The following is a 23,649-nucleotide window of genomic DNA, read 5'->3' on the forward strand; positions in this document are numbered from 1 at the left end:
GGGTTTCACTGGATGATATCTGTGCAACAGCGACCTGGGCAAGGTCACATACATTCATCTCTCATTATAAGTTGGACTTGATCTCTAGAGGGAGAGCGTCCTTTGGCTCTGCGATGCTCAGGAATATCCTTCTATGAGGGCCTCCCAGGAGTTTTAGTACCTGGGAACTCTGTCCTACAGTTTGCAGGTAAATGAAGTTAACTACTTCAGATAAAGAAGTTATGTAGTCACCATAACGTTCCATCTGAGTAGTTATACTTCATTTTCTGCAACCGTCCCTCCCTCCTTCTCCCGAACCTGTTCTAGGTTAATGTTATTGAATTGCTAATAGTTTGATTAGTGGCAAACTTGATCTGAGGGAAGATAGGAGAGATGAGGGATTATGGGTAACGGGAGGAGCTTGGAGCAGATGCTTGATAAAATGTTGCCGGCTCGGATCCGAATACCCACAGGTTGCAAAAAATGAATTACAACTACTCAGATGGAACATTATGGTGAGTACATAACTTCTTTTTCTGTAAAAGTTGTGCTAACCATGCTTTGTAGAGGATGTTAGATGTTGAGAGGAAAAACTCCTTTCTAGTTGAGAATTGCTAAAAACTCTATAGAGTTAGGATTGGGTCTCAAGTAACAGTAACTGACTTATTCTATAATCTTTTCATCAGAGCTCCCTTTGGTCTTTGTCATAAAAGTATTCAATGGAAGATATGTTAGTGAATTTCCTTTTATGGGCTTGTCTCTCCTGAGGCCAGTAAGTGGAATGTGTATGGTTATTTGTGACGGCACTTCTGTCTGAAGTGACTGGGATTACTTTCCAGTAAAGTGCATCAACTTGTAGTTGTTGGAGGTTCTTATTTGCTTACTTGAGATATTGTTAAAGATCAGTTGTTTAAGTTGTTAAACTTTGTAACTGCTTTGATTTCAAATAAGATCATTTCACTTATGCATACTAATCCTGGTTTGTAAAATCTTCCAGGCTGTGGCTGATATAGGAGCAGAAATGGCCAGTCTTCATGGAGAACTTGAGGAAAAAGTAAAATTCCAGGCTTTAATAACAGATGCTAAATGGGGAGTGGAACTCAGTAACCTTAATGTAAGTATCTGCTGAATTTATGTGATAGTATATTGGCCTCAGGCACATCCTGAGGTGTATTCATTGTGTTTTAACTGAAGGTATTAATGAGCTAAATGGGGAATGGCACTCAGTAACCTTAATGTAAGTATCTGCTGAATTTATGTGATAGTATATAGGCCTCAGGCAAATCCTGAGGTGTATTCATTGTGTTTTAACTGAAGGTATTAATGAGCTAAATGAGGAATGGCACTCAGTAACCTTAATGTAAGCATCTGCTGAATTTATGTGATAGTATATAGGCCTCAGGCAAATCCTGAGGTGTATTCACTGTGTTTTAACTGAAGGTATTAATGAGCTAAATGGGGAATAGCACTCAGTAAACTTAATGTAAGTATCTGCTGAATTTATGTGATAGTATATAGGCCTCAGGCAAATCCTGAGGTGTATTCATTGTGTTTTAACTGAAGGTATTAATGAGCTAAATGGGGAATGGCACTCTAACCTTAATGTAAGTATCTGCTGAATTTATGTGATAGTATATTGGCCTCAGGCACATCCTGAGGTGTATTCATTGTGTTTTAACTGAAGGTATTAATGAGCTAAATGGGGAATGGCACTCAGTAACCTTAATGTAAGTATCTGCTGAATTTATGTGATAGTATATAGGCCTCAGGCAAATCCTGAGGTGTATTCATTGTGTTTTAACTGAAGGTATTAATGAGCTAAATGGGGAATGGCACTCAGTAAACTTAATGTAAGTATCTGCTGAATGTATGTGATAGTATATAGGCCTCAGGCAAACCCTGAGGTGTATTCATTGTGTTTTAACTGAAGGTATTAATGAGCTAAATGGGGAATGGCACTCAGTAACCTTAATGTAAGTATCTGCTGAATTTATGTCATAGTATATAGGCCTCAGGCAAACCCTGAGGTGTATTCATTGTGTTTTAACTGAAGGTATTAATGAGCTAAATGGGGAATGGAACTCAGTAACCTTAATGTAAGTATCTGCTGAATTTATGTGATAGTATATAGGCCTCAGGCAAACCCTGAGGTGTATTCATTGTGTTTTAACTGAAGGTATTAATGAGCTAAATGGGGAATGGCACTCAGTAACCTTAATGTAAGTATCTGCTGAATTTATGTGGTAGTATATAGGCCTCAGGCAAACCCTGAGGTGTATTCATTGTGTTTTAACTGAAGGTATTAATGAGCTAAATGGGGAATGGCACTCAGTAACCTTAATGTAAGTATCTGCTGAATTTATGTGATAGTATATAGGCTTCAGGCACATCCTGAGGTGTATTCATTGTGTTTTAACTGAAGGTATTAATGAGCTAAATGGGGAATGGAACTCAGTAAACTTAATGTAAGTATCTGCTGAATAAATGTGATGTATATAGGTTTCAGGCACATCCTGAGGTGTATTCATTGTGTTTTAACTGAAGGTATTAATGAGATGAGATTGGTGAGATAATAGAGTTATCTTAGCATGCAGTCAGGATACATATGTTATTCTTAGATAAAGTTAATATTCTTATTGGATGAAGTTTCTTGTTCTTCTTTCCCCATATGAGATGTATTAGACACTGATGTTGTAGGGAAGCTGCACTAAAGCCCTGTAAATAAACTTTCTAGAGCAGTTTATTATTACATGGCATTGTCCTGTAAGAGACTAATGTTTTAGTGAAGCTGCACTCTGGTGGTGTAAGTTAACTTTACCAGAACAGTTTACTATACAGGATATTGTCCTGGGAGAGACGTATTTTAGTGAAGCTGTGCTCTAATGGTGTAAATTAACTTTGCTGGAACACTTTACTATTACATGGTATTGTCTTGGGAGATTCTAATGTTTTAGGGAGCTGCACTAAAGCCGTGTAGATTAACTTTGCTAGAGCAGTTTATTATTACATGGTGCTTTCCACTTGAGCACCAAGTCTGACTTTTGACCTATGTACGAGACTGTATGCTGGTACTTAAGGAATGAGCAGGTATGAAATTCCTAAGAACTTTCTTGTTGCCAGTCTGTGAAGCAAACCTGTCTGAATCTCTGTCCGCCATACAGTAGGACCCAGCTACCTTCACAAAGGTCGGGTAGCACCCCGTTGGGGACCATTCCTCCTTTCTTGATTTTTTTTTCTATAAAAAAAAGTATTTTCATGCTAAGTAAGAGAGAGAGATGTGACTGCATTGAGCAGGTGCTTTATAAAGATAGACATGCAGGGGACTTTTTTCTTTTTCTTTGTTATGGACCTGACCAAGATACTATAGAGTATTCTGTTTGCCAAATCTTTGTGCTTAAGGCCTTAAGAAGTGTCTTGCTGTCTCTTAAAATTTTAATTAGAAACCAACATCTACAGGCTCTCAGGCAGGTTGTGACTCCCTTCACAACAAAGATAAAAGTCGATGATAATCTTTGTATTTCTTTCTGCAAGTCAAAGTTGGATGTCTCTGTTGAGGATAATAAGCCCACCAACTGCCCAACATCTGGGCCTGCTCCTGTTGACAAAACCCCTTTAGAGGCCGATAAGGCACAGGTAGCTAGCACATACCATCTGAATGATCAGAAGGCTAACCAAGCCAGAAAAGGAAAGTTGAAGCTGGTCATACCAAAGGGACCTGGAGGTATTCCTCAGATTTCAGGCAATGAAGACATCCTAGGTACCCTCATAGAGCTAAGTTTGGGATGTGCTTCCCCAATTATTATTTCTTTGGATACAGTTCTCCCTTCCCTGCTACCTTTTCTCCTAGTAATCCTGAATAGTAATGGTTTAACTTTTCTCACTGACTTTTTAAAACCCTTATATCTTTGAAACCACCCTACATGTTCATCGTGTTACCCTGCTGCAGTCATCACACTTGGGTTATCCTGCCGTCAGGCGGTCCCGCAATCGGCCAGAGTTCCAAAGTCTTGGTCCAGTGTCGGTTGCTGACGCTTCTTCCCTGACGTCAGTGCGCCAGGGGTATATAAGATGCAGCCGATGCCATTTTCTTCAGCCTTTCTTGCCGCGCGGTGCCCGAAGCAAAAGCAGTTCACAAGTGCCGGTCGGCCGACTCCTGAGATTTTCAATTCGAATTTCAGAACCGAAGTCTTCAATAAAGCTAAGTACCCCATTGGGAAAACTTTTTCTTGCTTCAGACCGATGTCAGTAAAAGTTAATAATTGTATTTCTTGTGGGAAGCAAATACCTCATAAGGATTTTCATTCTTACTGTATTCCATGCCTAGGCCCAGACCACAATGTCACTAGTTGTTGGTTTTGTGCTAGATTTAACAAGCGCACTATTAAATGTCGGTTTGATTTTGCTCGCCATTACTTTGGCCGAAGGTTTAATTCTACCATTCCGTCGGAACACCCAACGACCGGAATACACAAAAAAACACAAAGACAAGGATAAGGACAGGCATCCGAGGCCCAAAACTGACGATGAAGCCTCTTGTAGGCCAGTCGCCGGTTCTCAGTGAGGCGCTTTCGCAGCTCCTGACACCCGCTACCTCAGAGCCACAGGTCGCCTCCGACTCCCACGTGGAGATGTCTAGGCCTCTGGAAACTCAAGGTGTTGGGCCTACGGAAACTAACCCCTCAGATGGGTCCGGAGCCGCTGAGCAGGCATCGGCTTCTGAGGGTGTTTTCAGACCTTCACAGCTTACCATAAAAACTACAGCCAAGTCTAAAACTCCATTAAAGACAAAGAAGCAAGTACAGCATTCACCTGGAGAGGCCTCCATGCCTACAAAACAGATGCTCAAAATGGCCGAAGACTTAATTACTCTGATCAGGATTTCCTATACCCTTCCTGATAAAAGGCCTAGGCAGGATACAGACTATGATTCCTCTGACCAGGTTTCCATTTCTTCTGATTCCTCTTCAGACCAGGGATACTCTTTACCCCCCTATGAGGACTCTGATGCTGAAGAATCAATTCCTTCAGCCTCTCCTCCTGAGGATTACTCTTTTGGGGAAACTTTGCATACCATGAGGGAGCATTTCCATTGGGAGGACCAGGATTACTCAGAATCCAAGAAAAGGCTGCGAGACTTTCTTTTATTGCCTCAGCACAGGCCCCTTGCTATTCTGCCAGTGTTAGATATTGTGGATGATGTGTTCTCTGAATCCAGTTTAAATCCTGATTCTTTGCCCCCTTCTCCAGTCAAGCCAGACAGGTACTACAGAGTCCCTGACTCTCACAAATTTCTTTATAAAAAACCCTGTTGCTGACCCAGAAACTATTTCCCAGGGTCCCAAAGGGGTAAAGGCTTCCACAGCTAAAAATCCAGTTCCCTCTGACAGGGATTCTAGAGCATTAGACAGATGGGGGAAGAAAGTTTACACTTCTGCAACTTTAGCAGTGAGAGCTTTAAATTACCAGTTTCACATGCTTAAATACCAACAATATTTAATGTCTCTGTTAAAACAGAGTTCACAACATCCTGACTATAAGGAAATGCAGGATTTATTGCATGCAGCTGAACAAGTGGGAAAACATACTTTGCAATGTGGTTTTGATTCATTAGAGGCTTCTTGTAGAGCAGCAGTTACAGAATCTGTGATTCGAAGGCATGCTTGGTTAAAAGAACAAGGTTTACCTGATCATGTTAAGGCAAAATTATTGGATGCTCCTTTACAGCAGGATATTTTATTTGGTGTTAAGGCAGAAGAGGTATTAAAGAAAATGGAGGATAAGGCAAAATCTATGCAAACAGTGAAGGATTTCTTACAGGTACAACCACCTCGATTTATCAGAAATTGGCCTTCAAAGAATTGGTCCTTTCCAGTGTCAGACAGACCACAAAGAGGCAGATACAGACACCCAAGAGGCAGATCTCAGCACCAAGGCTCTTACAGACCACGACAGTGGGGTGCTTCAACCCCAAAAGGAGGTGAAAACAAGTCACAACCTTATAGGAAACAGTCCCAATGACTTCCCCCTTCGAATGCCAAGCACTTACCTTTTGGCAGCTCCCTTATGGGGAAAACTAGCACTTTTTTCACACAATTGGCATATAATCACCCAAGACAAATGGGTTCTGAATGTTGTCTCTCAAGGTTACAGGTTCCACTTTCACACTACCAAGGCTAAAAGGAATGCCAGACCTGCCACAAAATCAATGGGCAGAGGCACAAAAACAAATTACAGCCCTCATGGACATGAGAGCTATTCAAAAAGTGCCGCAACAGGAACAAGGACAAGGATTTTACTCAAGGCTTTTCCTGGTCCCCAGAAAGGACAAAGCCTGGAGACCCATACTAGACCTTTCTACTCTAAATACTTACCTGGATGTTCCGAAATTCAAAATGTTGACACTACAGCAGCTTCTTCCCATGCTGGGCAAGAAGGCTTGGCTTGTTACTATGGACCTCAAAGAGGCATACCTGCATGTCCCTATCAGACAGAATTGCAGAAGATACCTCAGATTCATAGCTGATTCAATGCATTACCAATTATCTGCACTGCCCTTTGGCTTATCTACTGCGCCCAGGGTCTTCACAAAGCCTGACACCAGTAATTGCATTTTGCAGACAAAAAGGAATTCAAATATATCCATACTTGGACGACTGCCTTATTCAAGCAGAGAGCAAGGCATTCTTCTATAGCATCTGGCGTTTGTGAAAAGGTTGCTAATTTGCCTGGGGTATACAGTAAACGAAAAGAAGTCAAAACTAGTGCCCTCACAAGAGATAATATTTCTGGGTGCCAGCTTAAATACAACGGCCCAGATGGCTTATCTCACGCCAGACAAGCAAGGACAACTGACTCAATACTTTCAATTGATGGCAAGAAAAAACCAACTCCCTGCCAGAAAAAATCTGCAGGCCTTGGGATTCATGGCATCCTGCATACTACTAATACCATATGCCAGACTGCATATAAGGAAATTACAATGGTACCTAAAAAGTGTTTGGACTCAACACTGTCACAGTTTGGAAGCAGTAATACTACTAATTCCCTGCCTACAACAGGAGTTTTGATGGTGGGCAAAGGCATGTCACCTCAACAAGGGACAGCCTTTCACTCTACCCACAGCCAGGCAGACACTAACAATAGATGCTTCGGATTATGCCTGGGGAGCACACATGGCAGTATCTGGATGTAAGTCTATGTATTGTTTTTTAATGTGGAGCTTTTCTCCCCGGGTCTCTGCTGAAAATGGATATGTATCCAGTTAGACCAACCCGGTCAACAAATGTAAAATAAAATAAAATAAATATTTAGGGCAAGTGGGCCACCGACCAAATGCATCTTCACATCAATCGGAAAGAGATGTTAGCTGTACAAAGTGCCCTAACAGCTTTCAAGGACCTTCTGCATCCAGGACAACTACTATTAAAGACAGACAACACCACAGTTATGTGGTACATAAGCAAGGGGGCACTCATTCTTATCCCTTATGCAGACAAGCCATGACCTTGTGGAACATAGCTCTAACATATCAAGTTCATCTGCAAGCACAATTCCTGCCAGGAAAGAAAAATACTCTGGCAGACAACTTAAGCAGAAACATCATGGATCCTCACGAGTGGAAATTAAATCCACAAGTATTCAGCATGATAACGCAAAAATGGGGGTGCCCAGACATAGATCTTTTTGCCTCCCCAATGAATTGCCAACTACAGAAATTCTGCACAAGGACTTATCACACACAAGCATGGAAAGTGGATGCTCTCTCATTCAGCTGGAAAAGCCTAAAAGTTTATGCCTTCCCACCACTGCCTCTCCTTTCAAAGGTACTCCTAAAAGCCAGATGAGAAAAACCACAGATGAACCTGATTGCCCCAGACTGGCCACGCCAGCACTGGTACCCAATCTTAAAGAACTTAGCTCAAGGCCCAACATGGATTTTACCTCAAACTCCGCATCTTCTGACTCAACAAAACAAATCAGATCATGCACAGTCAGCTCAAAACCTTAAACCTGGCTGCATGGCAGATTCCTTAGTCAAGCAGACAACACCTCTCTCTAAAGCTGTTATGGATGTCATTTTGGAAGAAAGGAGGCCTAGCACCAGGAAATCTTATTCAGAAAAGTGGAAGAGATTCTGTGCCTGGAACCAGGCTCAAAGCTTTGACCCTCTTGTCCCAAATATTCCTCAGATATTACAATACTTAACTGAGATGCTGGACAAAGGACTATCATTTTCATCCATTAAGATCCACGCCTCTGCCATCTTGGCTCATTACAACACAGATCCTCCTATTTTCTCCCATCCATTGCTAAAACAGTACCTCAGAGGGGCTAAAGACATAAGACCGCCCCGGAGAGCACCAACACCAACTTGGGACCTCAATTTTGTCTTGGATAAACTAACTTTACCTCCTTTTGAGCCAGCCAGTTCAGCAGAATTAAAATATGTGTCATGGAAAACTGCTCTGTTTCTGGCAATAACCTCAGCACGAAGAGTCTCAGAGTTACAGGCAATAATGGCAGTGGAGCCTTTCATCATTTTTCACCAAGACAGGGTTTCTTTAAGAACAGACCCTTCATTTATGCCAAAGGTGGTATCCAGTGTGGCTCTTAACCAAACTATTCACTTGCCAACTTTTTATCCAAATCCCCAGAATAAAGGGGAGAGACTTCTGCATTTATTGGACATACACAGACAGTTACGTTTCTACTTGGACAAAACAAAAGCTTTCAGAAAAACTGAGCAATTGTTTGTAGCATATACTGCAGGATCACAGGGAAAGGCTATTTCAAAGCAGACCATTTCAAAGTGGATAAGACACTGTGTCCATTTCTGCTACACACAGCATGGGAAAACTGTACCTAGTAACATTAGGCCACATTCCACCAGGGCAACAGCCACTTCAACTGCCTACCGTAGAGGAGTACCTACCAAAGATATCTTGGATGCTGCAACTTGGAGTTCACTGCACACCTTTACCTAGCATTATCACTTGCCTCTTTATTCTAGATCCAGAGCTGGCTTTACCACTGCAGTGCTGCAGGGCCTCATAGCCACCCCAAATCCTCTATAGAACCAGCCACCCTAACTCAGCTTTGGGATTCAACCCAAGTGTAATGACTGCAGCAGTGAAACACGATGAACATAGTACAGTTTTGTACCTACCATAAATGTAGATGTTCGAGTATATTCACTGCTGCAGTCCAGGTTACCCTCCCACCATCCCCTCTTTCTTAGCTGGGACTTATCTATACCTTTCAGTCCTATACTACCTATGTGGTGTATTTGCTGGTAAATGACGGTGTTGGTTTTACCTTTATTGTATGTTTTATTAGCAATATGTATTGCCTACCTATTTGGGGGCACCTGACATCTGGGGCAAGAAAAACTGAAGAAAATGGTGGCTGCATCTTATATACCCCTGGCACACTGACGTCAGGGAAGAAGCGACAGCAGCTGATGCCGGACAAAGACTTTGGAACTCTGGCCGACTGCGGGACCGCCTGACGGCAGGATAACCCCAGTGTAATGACTGCAGCAGTGAATACACTCAAACCTCTATATTTATGGTAGGTACAAAACTGTACTTTTCTGTTGTCTGCTCCATCTGGTTCTCATAAAAGGAAGGAGGACACTTACTCTGAGCAAGATACTTCTTTAGAATCTAATTCTGAGGTTTTGGTTTATTCTTCCCAGATTTTTTATTCTCAGGTTTTGAGTCTGAAATTGAGGTTATTTTGTCTTCAAACTCACCACATGAGGACCTTTCGTTTGGTGATACAATCCTTCAGATGATGCAGCACTTTAACTGGAAGGTCAAACAACGTTCAGAACCTCAGAAGGTCAAACAACATTCAGAACCTCAGAAGAGATCTTACAATTGTCTGCATATGGATATTTCCAGACTCTCTGCTGTATCTTCTTTCTTGAAGGCTTTGGAGGATACTTTTCAATTGGCATCTTTGGCCATGCAATCTCTGCCATCTATGCCCAGGAAACCAGATAAGTATTAAAAATCCATGAAAATTACAAATACTTGTATATGAATCCTCCTCCTGACGCAACAGTTATTTCTGTAGAGTCAGACAAAGCATCTTAACTTGTTACTTCCTGTAATGCCTTACCAAATGATAAGGACAGTAGGGCCATGAATAGGTACAGACAGGAAGTCTGTACTTTGACTTTATGTGCCATTAATTACAGACCTACATGATTAGGTCAGGTGCAAGCTATCTACTTTTGACAGTATGTCTAAGTTAACTTCTAGCCCATTTGACTCTTACACTAGATCTGGTTTACAAAATATGGTTGCTTCAGCTATGCCACTGTCACTTCACTCCGAGTGGACATGACTCTGCTAATACCTCTTATAGAGCAGCTGCTACTTGATCAGTACCATACCTCTCAACCTCTTAGAGCAAGAGTGGACATGACTATGCTAATACCTCTTATAGAGCAGCTGCTACTTGATCAGTACCATACCTCTCAACCTCTTAGAGCAAGAGTGGACATGACTCTGCTAATACCTCTTATAGAGCAGCTGCTACTTGATCATTACCGTACCTCTCAACCTCTTAGAGCAAGAGTGGACATGACTCTGCTAATACCTCTTATAGAGCAGCTGCTACTTGATCAGTACCGTACCTCTCAACCTCTTAGAGCAGGAAATCTGGACAAAGACATGAGTGGGACAAAGGCCCCAAAATTGGGAGTTTTTAAATATTGCTCTTACAAACTTAAGGTTAGAGTAACAGGTTGTGCACTAGCATGAATTTTCTGAAGGATATGAAGTCTAAAACTCAAATGTATGTCATTTTCTAACTTCAGTTTTTAATGATTTGGCACTAATTTACCAGAAAACCATAATTTTATGAAAAATGCATCAAAAGTATGAGACAAAAAATCTGGATATTCTGCGAAAATCTGTACAGTTGAGAAGTATGTAATGAAGGTTTTTCCTGGCTTATCTTTGCCTGAAGATGTCAAGGCTAAACTTTTTGGATGCCCTTTTAGATAAGGACAACTTGTTTGACCTCCTTCTGATGAAATTTCATAAAATTTGAGTAAAGGGAGACAAGCAGAAATTCAAGCAGCTTTTTCTTTCCCCCGTTCTAAACATCCAAAGAAACTAGCTTTCTAAACCTGATCCTTTTTTTTCAAAAAAGCCGTTAGTCTGCTCAGTAAACAGGTAAAAAAATCTTCCAAGAAAAATGGCTGAATTAACCTAAGCCTGATTTCAAAGGATCCAGAGGAAACTTCTCAGACAAAACTCCTAATTTCTGACCATCTTCTTCCCTCCCCTTTTCCTGCTTTGGCCTTCCTTCTTTGTCTTTCCAGCAAGCATTTAACAACTTCATAGGAGAGCAATAACTACCGACTCATGGGTTTTTGATGTTATCAAAAATGCAAACAGACTTCATTGGAATTCCTCTCCATTCCTTTCTGGAAGTCTACTCATCCCTTCAAACCAACATCTGCTTCTTTCAGTAATTTTTGGCCTCTTCCTTGACTGAGCAATTCAGCCTGCCCCTCAACATGTAAGAGAGAAGATATTCTATTCCATGCTTTTCCTTGTTCAAAGAAAAGAAAGGACATGCAGACCCGTTCTGGACTTATCCATCTTGAGTGCATTTTTTAAAAGTTTCAGAATTCAATATGCTAATTCTCTAAACCCTCTTCCCTCTGCTTTTTTCTCAGAGCTTTGTTTGTTACCTTAGAACTGAAGGGTGTTTACCTTCATAATCTGTATTCATCCAGACTATTTTTGAGATTCCGTCTTTTGGGGTATCCCTTCTAATTTACTGCTTTGCGCTTTGGTCTTTTCACTCCAGTGTGGGTATTCATACATTGTCTATCCCCTGTGATGGCTCTGAAGAACCCAAGGTATGCAGATCTACGCTTTTTGGACAACTTCTTCATTCACACCATTTCATTTTAAAAATTCTTCAGGACGTAAACTTCATAATCAATGTTTTTCTCATCCTGAAATTTCAAATCCAATCTACATCCCCCTCAGTCAATGGTGCTTCCTGAGATGTCTTCTAAATTAACCCAAAATGATGGTAGTTTTTTTGTCTGGAGAAGATCCAGTTCTTGACTTCTTTCTATTCCTTACAAAAAACTATCAATGACCTCTGCAAAAGAAATTCTGAGAGCCCTGGGATACATGGCATTCACAATCCAAATGATTCTTTTTGCAGGACTCCACATGAGAAAAATTCAGTGTTACCTGAAATCTTTTGGTCACAACACTGTCATCCTCCTTCCTTTCCAATTCCTCTTTTATTCCTTGTGAAGAAGTAACTGATCTGATTGTGTCCTCTTCATTCCTCCTCACAAATGGGTCTCGGATCTGACCCTTTGATCCAGCTTGGCCACTGCTTCCAGACTTAGATCTGACTCTTGAACTCCTCCCTTTACCCCACAGTACACTACACCCACCCTAATACCTCAGGTTTTGTTTGCCACATTCAAAGCCCGACTGAAGATCTGGTCGGTCTCCAAGTGATATCCTTTTCAGATAGTGATAGTTATAGCTTAATAGTGTGCTCCTCCTGTATTACTGTTAGTGTGTAGAGTGCTAGTTTTCTAGTTTTAAAGTTTTAAATGTTTGTTGGTTAGGATTTTAGACCTTTTTTCTTGTAGTGTGTTGTAACATTTCTGGCGTTAAGGTAGTTAAGGTAATTTAGGTAGTGTTTTAGGGTTATAGGTGTTAGTTTTCATATTTTTTTCGTAGATCTAGCTTTAAATAATGTGTTTTAACTTGCAGATAATTACCGTAGTGTGCTTTTTGTTTTTGTCGGGCTTCAATTAGGTTGTCATTCGGCTAGTATGTCAGACGAACCTTCTCCAGGTTTTAAAAGATGCACTTCTTATGGGCACAAGATTCCTAATCAAGATGCCCACAAGGAGTGCGTCTACTGTTTAGGCGCAGACCATCTCAAGGCAAATTGTGACATTTGTGCATCCTTCAATCCACGTGTGCTGACGGACAGGTGCAACAAACTTAACTTGAGGGGGGTCTCCTTTATTCTTCAGCATCTGAGGCCCAGACTCCCTTTATGGCTTCATCTTCCTCCTCCAAGAAGACTAAGAAACAGGTCTCGCTCTCTCTCTGCTTCCCCAAGGGACCCCCTTAGAGCCTAAAATTAAATGCAAGAAAACTTCAGATCCATCATCCTTGCCTCCAGAGAAGTCTACTGCCTCACCAAATCCACAAGCCTCCTTGGATCCGACTGAGATCATCACCATATCTTCTCCTTTTCCTTCAGCTCCAGCATCAAATCCTTGGGCTCAGGATCTGAGAGCTTGAAGCAGGTCTCCAAGTTGGCTAGGACAGTCCCCTTCACCAAAGCCTAGGCATTCAGAGCCCCTTTGTTGGCTTCCTCTAGGTCCTCCAGAAACTGGTCTGAGACAGACATGGACAGGATGATGAGTAAATTCCTCAAGACCCAGATTCAGATGGGGGTAGTGTCTGCTCTCTCCCCTTTCAGATTTCTGAGCTACCTGGCCAATACCAACAGGACTCCTTCTTTAATCAGGCTCTTAGCTTCAGAGGTGCAGGCTTCAGAATTCCTGAGAATGTTGATGTTGGCATTGGGGAAGCCACCTTCCTCAACTTCAATAGTGCCCCTGATTAGGCCTGTTGCTATTCTGCAGAGCATAGCAGATGTTGGTGCCAAAATGTCGGCGCTGCGTCCAGGGGACTGGGTTTGACTCCATCCTTGTTGGAGCCGTATCTTCCCCTGGATGCTTCAGCCCTTGACAGCTCAGGTCCAATTCCTTCTGGAGGTTGCAGATCCGGAATAAGTTCTGACTGCCTCCTCTTTGTTGCTTCAGCTCCAAGGGAGGTGGAAGGGACTTCTCTGGGCCCATCAGCCTTCCAAGTAGTGGAAAGGGTATTCTCCCTTAGTGGAGAACCATCTTCTCATGTCCTGCAGCCTACTTCCTCACCCCCATTGGGTCATGGTCTTGACCTTAATCATCCTGCTCTGAGCCATTCTCCTCGTGCAGTCTCCAAGCTTTTCCCCTCCCAGAAAAAATCCCCTTCTTCTGGTACTTGATACACACACTGACAATGGGATTTTTTTCTGAAACCTTTGTGTTTCATGAGAAATTGTGTTGCTGCTGCATTTTACTCAGTGTGTCCATATTTGGAATTGTATTTATTTATTTTATTTGCAGTTGGTTTACCAGGCTTGGCCTGTTGGGCCAAGAAGAACCCTTTTTCAATGGAGCCATGGTGAGAAAAGCTCCATACAGACCATATTCATGAACAACAGATTCTAAATTACATAGTAGAACAGTAGTACATATAAAAACATGGCATTTAGCGATAGTTAATGAAAATCCACAATTAATTTAAATAAATCAACAAAGTAAGTAAAAAATGTAAGTATGTACAAATATTTGCAAATGTATCTGTTCCTGCTATAAAGTCAGCTGGGCAATGAGCACTAGAGGTACCTCTGGTGTTAGTGAGGATTTGGAATGAGGGAGAAATTGATTGAGAGAAGGGAGAAAAGGGGGAAGGGTGAGGAAGGTAAAAGAAGTAAGGATGTTATGTGGGATGGGAGCAGAAGCATCTCCAGCAAGCTTTTACATGTCAGTGGAGTATGGTTTTGAAGGTAGGGTGACTTGTGCTGGTACGGATGTGTGGTGGTAGGAGTTCCAAAGGCGTGTTACGGCAAAGTACAAAAGGTTTTTGCCTGGAGGGTTGGCTGGTTTATGCGGTTCAATCAGGTTCTGGTTGTTGGATCTTAAGAGTCTTTCCGGAAGGTGCATTTTAAAGGTAGAGGAAAGGGAGGCAGTGAAGATGAGTGTATGAGCTTGGATAAGTTGAATGTAGGTGAGATATTTGTGCATCTCTCTATTCTGATTAAGTCTCTTACAGGAGATGAAAACACTCAATACTAATAAATTACTGGATTTTTATTTTTACTCCCTGAGTGCATTTTCTACAAGGATGGTATTTTAGTTATTTTGGTGACATTTGTGTGGTTTTTACTTGGTGTGGTGTTCCTTGGTAGTTGTACAACTCTAACCAATGTAGTTTATTTATTCTTTGTTGTGCATTTTGGATTCCAACAGTTCACCTTAGTGCTGTTTTTTGTGACTGTTTTATGGTTTTCTACTTCCCCTGAGTATCACCCAGAAGACAACTTGCAAAAGGAGGCACATTGACCCCCTGATGGAGTCTGACCGAAGACATTGCCTTTGATAAGAGGGAATAATCCCCTCAATCCCCACCTGATGACGTCTCCTTTGGAGACATTCTAGAGATCCTGAAGTAGAAAGGTGGGTGGTCTGTCCAACTTCCTACTTCTGAGGAGTCGTGTTCTTGGAGGTGTTTGGGGCAGGCCCATCTCTATCCTGGGTAACACCCCCACCCCCGGTGGATGACCTCGTGGATGTGGTGTCCCGCTGGGCATAGAAAGAACCAGATACTGTAGTACCTTTCCCTGAACTTTCCAATAGGTTCCTGGTCCCACCGGCTGATAGGAAACACTAGAGTAAGGGTCCGGTACCTGATGCCATTGTGGTGGCGGTGGCCACTAAAAAAGAACCAGCAGAGAAGATTGCCAGTGTCTATCCACCTAACAAGGAGTCTAAAGCATTGGACAGCTCATTTCCACCTCGGCCCCTTTCACGCTGCAGTCATTAACCTATTTAGCTCATTTTACCCAGCTGCAGAGAGAGCTGATCAAGGAGCTCTCAGCTCCCCTCTCTCTGAATCCATGCCTGCAGAGGAGCTGAAAAGACTTTCAAGTTAGCCACTCTGTCATCCATTGCTAACTCCTCGATGAGGCTAATTTCCCCATACAGCAGAAGGTACTTCTCAGGCTGCTGGTTCATTCATATCCCTAAGGAGGCATGCCTGGATGAGACTGTGTGATTTCATGGAGGCCTTCAAGGCATCCGTTGTTAATGCCCCTTTTGACGGCTCATCACTGTTTTGGCCTTCGGTTAGAGAGACACTCACCTGCTACGAAAAGGACAGGAAGACCCTTTCTGCTGTGGGGATCAAAATTTTCTCTCCTCAGAGGTCCTTTCGAGGAACCAATGTAGAGGCAAGAAACTATAGCTTCACAAATCCCAAGGGCCTTTTCAGGATCTGTGCAGGGTCCAGAGGCAGAGGAGGAGGATTTAATGGTCAACATTGCTGTTGCCCTAGGGGTAGAGGTGGCCCGCAGAACCAGGACTTCAGGTATACTTTTCCTGACAAGCTCTATTAGCGCTCCTGAAGTGCTGCCTGACTGCCCATCTGTGGAGACAGTTGAGGGTCGACTTCCCTTGCACCCAGAAGCCTTGGACGTTCCTGAGAAACAATTCATGGGTGCTAAACATAATATCCAGAGGCTATTGCATCCCCTTTTCTCTTTTCCCATGGCTATGTCTTCAGCTTTTTCTTCCAAAATTTCCATTGATGATATTTGTGTGGCAGCCACTTAGTCAAACAATCACACCTTCATTGAGCACTACAAATTGGATGTGGTATCTAGAAGCAGGGCTTCTTTTGGCTCGACTGTACTCTGGCGTATTTTTCCATGAATGCCACCCAGGAACTATGTAGCTTGGGACCTTGACCCATTTGTGAGGAGGAATGACTTGGCATCTGAGTTGTCCATCTTCATTCCTCCTCACTTTCACACCCAATATCAGATTATAAAGTTATGTCCTACCATGACTTGGCATCTGAGTTGTCCATCTTCATTCCTCCTCACTTTCACACCCAATATCAGATTATAAAGTTATGTCTTTACCATGACTTGACATCTGCGTTGTCCATCTTCATTCCTCCTCACTTTCACACCCAGTATCAGATTATAAAGTTATGTCTTACTATGACTTGGCATCTGAGTTGTCCATCTTCATTCCTCCTCACTTTCACACCCAATATCAGATTAGAAAGTTATGTCTTACCATGACTTGGCATCTGCGTTGTCCATCTTCATTCCTCCTCACTTTCACACCCAATATCAGATTATAAAGTTATGTCTTACCATGACTTGGCATCTGCGTTGTCCATCTTCTTTCCTCCTCACTTTCACACCCAGTATCAGATTATAAAGTTATGTCTTACCATGACTTGGCATCTGCGTTGTCCATCTTCATTCCTACTCACTTTCACACCCAATATTAGATTAGAAAGTTATGTCTTACCATGACTTGGCATCTGTGTTGTCCATCTTCATTCCTACTCACTTTCACACCCAATATCAGATTATAACGTTATGTCTTACCATGACTTGGCATCTGTGTTGTCCATCTTCATTCCTCCTCACTTTCACACCCAATATCAGATTATAAAGTTATGTCCTACCATGACTTGGCATCTGTGTTGTCCATCTTCATTCCTACTCACTTTCACACCCAATATCAGATTATAAAGTTATGTCTTACCATGACTTGGCATCTGCGTTGTCCATCTTCATTCCTCATCACTTTCACACCCAATATCAGATTATAAAGTTATGTCTTATCATGACTTGGCATCTGCGTTGTCCATCTTCATTCCTCATCACTTTCACACCCAATATCAGATTAGAAAGTTATGTCTTACCATGACTTGGCATCTGTGTTGTCCATCTTCATTCCTACTCACTTTAACACCCAGTATCAGATTATAAAGTTATGTCTTACCATGACTTGGCATCTGCGTTGTCCATCTTCATTCCTACTCACTTTCACACCCAATATCAGATTATAAAGTTATGTCCTACCATGACTTGGCATCTGTGTTGTCCTTCTTCATTCCACCTCACTTTCCTAACCAACCATCCCCCTGCCTTAGTTTCTACAGGATCTAGTGGAGATTGTGGGGTGCTTGTGTCTCTTGTATGAGCTTTCATTGCCTCTTTCTCCTCCATGTTTCTCTAGCCTGCCCTTTATATGTATGGGGGCAAATCGGTAAACTCAGTCTGAGGTACTGGGGTGGATGTAGTGTATTATGGGTAAAGAGAGGAGCTTCAGAGTCTGATCCAAATCTGGAAGAGGTTGGCTGAGTCACATCCGAGACCCATTTGTGAGGAGGAATGAAGATGGACAACACAGATGCCAAGTTATAATAAGACAAGACTTTCTATTTTGGTTGGTCAACCAAGTAAATGCCAGTCCATGCGTCCCCTTATATTCCCTCCTCTTCAGAAAGTTTCAGCAGATGATAGACGTAGCCAGGGAGTTTCTTCAAACATTTCATAGTTGAGGGAGTCTAGTCCATACTGGACAAGATGCAGCGTATAAACATCAGTGAAATTAACACCTTAATGTTTGTTGTCCAGTGCAGGGATTCTTCAGATCTTAACAGACAGCAGTACTGTCATATGATACATCAGCCATATTTACAGACTGGCAGCGATAGCTAGGGACATCGCTCTTCTCCACAGTCTTTTCCTCCAAGCTGTGTACATTCCTTCAGAACTGAATTCTGTGGTAGGCTCCCTAAGCAAATCCATGGCAGAGTGCGACCTGTAGATTGTCCATCAGTAGGGTACTCTGAGTTGGAGAGGTCTTCTTTCAAATTGTTCATCTGTGGGGTACTCCCCCATTTGAGTCTTTGCAGCCCCCCACCCCACCACATCCCACCCCCCCTACGAACAAACAGCTCAGACTTTTTTGTACCAGAGTCCTTTGTAAATAGTCCTGGAGAATGGATGTCTCCTTTTCCAATGCACAGGAAAATTAATGTACGCTTTCCCTCCCTTTCACATGAAAGGTCCTTTTTTAAGATTTGGAAAAGCAATTTAATGTTTTTTTTTTGTGTCCCTCTTTTGGTCAAGACACCATTGGTTCTACCCTTTCCTTCTAACAAAGGGCATTCACCACAAGTTGGATGATCTTTTTTCACACAAGAAAAAGGCTGTCGTATTCATTCAAGCTAAACCTGACAGTTTGAGTGATAGGCTTCTAATTCCTTTCTGGTACATTTACTGTAGTAATAAATGAGGCAAAAGGGGCGGCCATGGTGGTGCAGCGGTTAGTGTTGTCACCTCACAGCAAGAGGTTCTCCGGTTCAATCCTCTGCTGGGGTGCCTTCTGTGTGGAGTCTGCATGTCCTCCATGTGGTCGCATGGGTTTCCTCCGACATCCCAAAGACATGCTGTAGGTGGATTGGACACACTAAATTGGCCCTAGGTGTGAGTGCATGTGTGCCTTCTGTGGAAGGTTGGGCTCCGGGCTGGCAACTCGACACCGTAAAACTCCACTCCCAATCATGAGCGGACAGGTGATCCATTGTGGCGACCCCTAACCAGGAAAAGCCGAAAGAAGAAGAAGAATAAATGAGGCAAGAAAATCTTATACTTTCAAATGGAATAGATTTTGTATGTATTGCAACAAAATGGGGAGACCCTGTTGTCCTCAAATATTTGTGTGAACTGCTCAGATTGGGTTTAGCACATACACTCTTCTATTAAAGTGCATTTGTCAGCCATTTAAACTTGTCTTCCTGACCAAATCACCTAGAGCCATATTTTACACCATTGATCGACTAACCCTGCCACGGCCGGCAGTCTGTGATCCGTGTTTTCCTATCTTGAGGATACTGCACACCACAGTAGATACCCAAAGCAGTTGGTCTGTACAACTCTTCCCCCTATAGGGTACCATGTAGAGACTGTGCTGTTGCCCACAGCTCCATTCATTGATGAGTTTGAGACAGCAACACTCAGCATGTTCTTCGGAGGTGGGAAGAACCCCAGCATCTATTTTTTTCTTTTAAAGTCTACAATGATTGCACAACAGGATCGTATCAGTTACAAGTCAGTCAAGACGCCGGTTACAACTTGCTAGCCTTAAGATGTAGTGCGAATTCACTGAACAGTTGGTCCTGCTTTATTTCTCCTGCTCAGAAGTGAAAGACCCACCGTCCATGTCCTTATACTAAAATTCTACTGCAAAAACAAGTCACAAGATCATATCTGTTTTTTCATAAACTTTCTAGCAAAGGTCAGTGGAGCTTTTAATGTCACATTTTTTTTTACATTTTATTTGTTAATCAGCTAAGCTCAATGGACACAAGTTTTCCTTTGCGTAGGTGAGGGTAAGGTGGGTCACACAGCCTAACTAGATCTCACCAAGGCTTTCGATATCATCCCCCACTCTGGAATTACAGATAAACTCACTAAACTAGGTATAAATCCCTGTGTCACAAGATGGGTTGCCAACTGGCTCACTGACAGAACCCACACTGTGAAAGTAGCAGACTCCAATTCCGACTTCAGACCAGTGACAAGTGGAGTACCACAGGGTTCAGTCCTGGGTCCTCTCCTGTATCTACTTCTCAGAAGTACAGGCTAACACAGAAGGTCTTTGGCTAACGAAGTTTGCAGATGACTACAAACTAGGAGCCATAATTGAAACTCCTAACGATGTGGACATCCTACAAAAAGGCCTCAGACAGATGCCTAGTGTCAAAGCCATGGCCTCAAGCTCAATGCCAAAAAGTGCACTGTCATCCCTTTTGGTAAAAACTCTGTACCCATGAACTACCACATAGGCGGTAGTCTACTTAACACCGAAAGTGTGATGAGACCTTTGGACACAAGTGGACAGTAATCTCTCCTTTGATAATCACATTGCCACAGTAGTCAGGAAATCCTTCTACATGGCACACCTCATCACAAAAGAATTCTTATCCAGGAAAAGAGAGGTCATTGTTCCCCTCTACTCATCACTCATTAGACCCATTATAGAGTACAATGCCCGTTTTGGTATGTACCTCACAAGACATCTACAACTAAAGGCTGCAGAAATACCTCACAAAGAGGATTACAGGCCTCAAACAGGTGCCCTACGCAGACTGTCTCAAAAAACTCAAGCTTTAATCAGTTGCATATTGCCTACTCAGAGGTGATCTCTGCCTAACATACAAAGCTCTGTCAAACCCAGAGCTGTTTGACATGCACCACTTAAAGAAATCCCAATCCCTCTGAGCTACACGCTCTAGGGACCTAAACCTTGTCACCACAATAAACGGAACATGCTGGAGGGATAGCTTCCTGTCCCAGAGACTTCCCATACTCTGGAATAAACTACCTATCTATATCAAACAAAGCTCCTCAAATATCCTGATGATTGGATGGGAGATAGGAAATTCACCCTGGGGATCACTTCTGTGGCTCTGCTCGACAGGGGCACAGGAAAATAATTTTCTTGGGTGGCGAAAGCCAGGGTACCTTTTTGGCTAGGCTTATATAGGCCCTAGGGCCAATAGCCTAGTACCTATGAACCTATTTACATGGGTGTACTAAACTCACTGGTTAAAAAGCCATGGTGGTGCAACGGTAGCGTTGTTGCCTCACAGCAAGAGGTTCTCCCATTCGATTCTCGGCTGGAGCGCCTTCTGTGTGGAGTCTGCATGTCCTCCCTGCGGTTGAGTGGCGTTCGAAAGACATGCGTAGGATGGGCGTGCCTTCGTTGAAGGTTGGGCATCGAGCTGGCACCTCAGCACCTGTAAAAAAACTACTGCCAATCATCAGCGGACCGGAGTTCTGCAGTGGCGACCCCTAACCGGAAAAAGCCGAAATAAAAACAATAACTAAGATCACTGGTTAAATGATAGTCTCAGAGATTCAGTAGGCAAACGGATGTGAAAGGCATCAAACCCTGTTCCCCTGATTACAGAAAAAGTATGGCTGTATAAAACTTTAGCGTAGATGTTCGAACAGATCACCATTGCAATACACTTTACAGGATGTATCCTGTCAAGAATACCATACGTTTGGTAAGTCTACAAAAATTTCGACACCTTCCTCCCAAACCATACATCCAGCCTACGATTTATGCACAAGATTACATGTGTATTTAAAAGATATATGCGGTGAAAATCCCCAGAGAAAAGGATTGAGGCCAATACTCATGGAGGATAGCACCTGTAAGAGAAAAAGGTTGTGGGGGTCAACCTTGGGCAAGGAGTACAGGAGAAAGAAAATAAAACAAGGGGATGGCATACACTGTGGCATATACTGCAGCAGTCATCTGTTTGAACATCTAACGTTTTTGTAAGGTCTTAAACAACTCTGTTCTTCATTATATCACTGTTGCATTATTCTTGACGCAATGATTCTGAAAGCTTTTAAGAAGAAAGGGTGGAGGATGAAGCAACAGAGCTGGAGTTCAATAAACCTTGAAGAGTGGTTCTTGCTAAACCTGCTCTAGCACTGGAAAAGGCATCTGTTTTGTAGGGTCTATATTAGATGAGCGACTGTTCTGATGTTCGAATCATAGATGGTCAACATCATAGGATCGAACGTCTGAAAGGTCGAAGGTGAAAGTCAATGGCTTTTCACGCACAGAATGGGAAATTTTCCCTTTCTGCACTGAAGTACATTCTCGGAGTTGGTATATTTAAGTGGGGGAGTGCAGGGGGGCTTGCCCCCCTGCTCAGAGCAGTAAGTTAAGTTTTTTTTTGCAGCGGCAGTGTTGTTGCCTCACAGCAAGAGGTTCTTCCGTTCGATTCTCGGCTGGAACTCTTTATGTGTGGAGTCTGCATGTCCTCCCCGCAGTCGAGTGGCGTTCGAAAGACATGCGTGAATGGGTGTGCCTTCAATGAAGGTTGGGTGTCGGGCTGGCACCTCGGCACCGTAAAAAGCTACTGCCAATCATTAGCGAACCGGAGTTTCGCTGTGACGACCCCTAACTGGGAAAAGCAGAAAGAAGAACAACAAAAGTATATAGTTGATGTTTCGAACTTCGCTCATATGAGTTCGCTCATGTGAGGTTCGAAGTTTTGAAACTTCATATAATATAGACCCGTTTTGTAGTACCTTGTAAAAGTGTAAACAGAAAAGCAGGTAACTGCCTTTGCAATGGATTTAAAATCAGCCTCCAGAAGAAGCCATAGTCCTGGTAGAAGGGTTTTTTATCTGTTTCTGAAAAGGATAGCCATCTGGAAATGGTCTGTTTTGAGACTGGATGGCTCTTTTTTTTTTTCATAAGAGAGAGTGGAACAGATTAATCTTGGCTATCTGTGGACATCCAAACATAATGAGGCTAGCTGAGGTTGAGTATATACCAGTTGCTGTTTTCTCATTTTACCTTTGGCTGCCTACACATGATGGCTGCTATTGCAATTGAACTGGATTATGCACCGGACAAACAGACTGGGGTAAGAAAATTTAACAGTTTGTTTGAACTGAAAGACAACCCTTTACTTAACATGGAGTTTACCCCAACTGTGTTAAATACAGAAAAAGGCAATACGGATAAGCTGAAAGAATTTAATGTTGTCTCCAGGGAATTAGAAAATATACTATATAAACTGCACAGATTTATTTGGCAGAGACGCCATCTAGAAGCGTGCTTACACTTCAAAGTAATTCCGAGGGGGATGAGGGTTCTTTGTATGCCTTCATACGGAGAAACTCACCCAGAATTACTAAGAAGATGGCAACAGTTAAATCTAGATTTGGTGTTTAACTACATAAAACTCCTCATTGAATATTTTCTACCAATCGAAAAAGAATTGAATTTGCAAGCTGAAACCCTAATAAAAGAAATTACAACTAATTTTAAGGGGGAACTTTTTCAACAGAGACTAGATAATATTTATAGCCAGCTATCTGCATATGGAGACAAGTTACAACAGATCAAAACACGTTAACTTTACAGAGACTATGCAGATTTCACCAATAACCAAGTTTTTGCTTGGCCGAGATATCGAGAAACTA

At 42.4% G+C, this 23,649-nt stretch overlaps 1 protein-coding gene across 1 annotated transcript in view; it reads left to right on the plus strand.

Annotated features, from left to right (window-relative positions):
- KNTC1 (kinetochore associated 1) overlaps positions 1-23,649 on the plus strand; it is a 3,090,908-nt gene that overhangs the window by 1,856,888 nt on the left and 1,210,371 nt on the right. Inside the window, exon 42 of the mRNA XM_044068909.1 lies at positions 977-1,093. Within this exon, the coding sequence (XP_043924844.1) occupies positions 977-1,093 (117 nt within the window). The remainder of the gene's footprint in view (positions 1-976; positions 1,094-23,649) is intronic.

The sequence above is a fragment of the Protopterus annectens genome, chromosome 4.part0 (genome assembly GCF_019279795.1).
Source record: "Protopterus annectens isolate FY-2018-M chromosome 4.part0, PAN1.0, whole genome shotgun sequence".
NCBI lineage: Eukaryota > Metazoa > Chordata > Ceratodontiformes > Protopteridae > Protopterus > Protopterus annectens.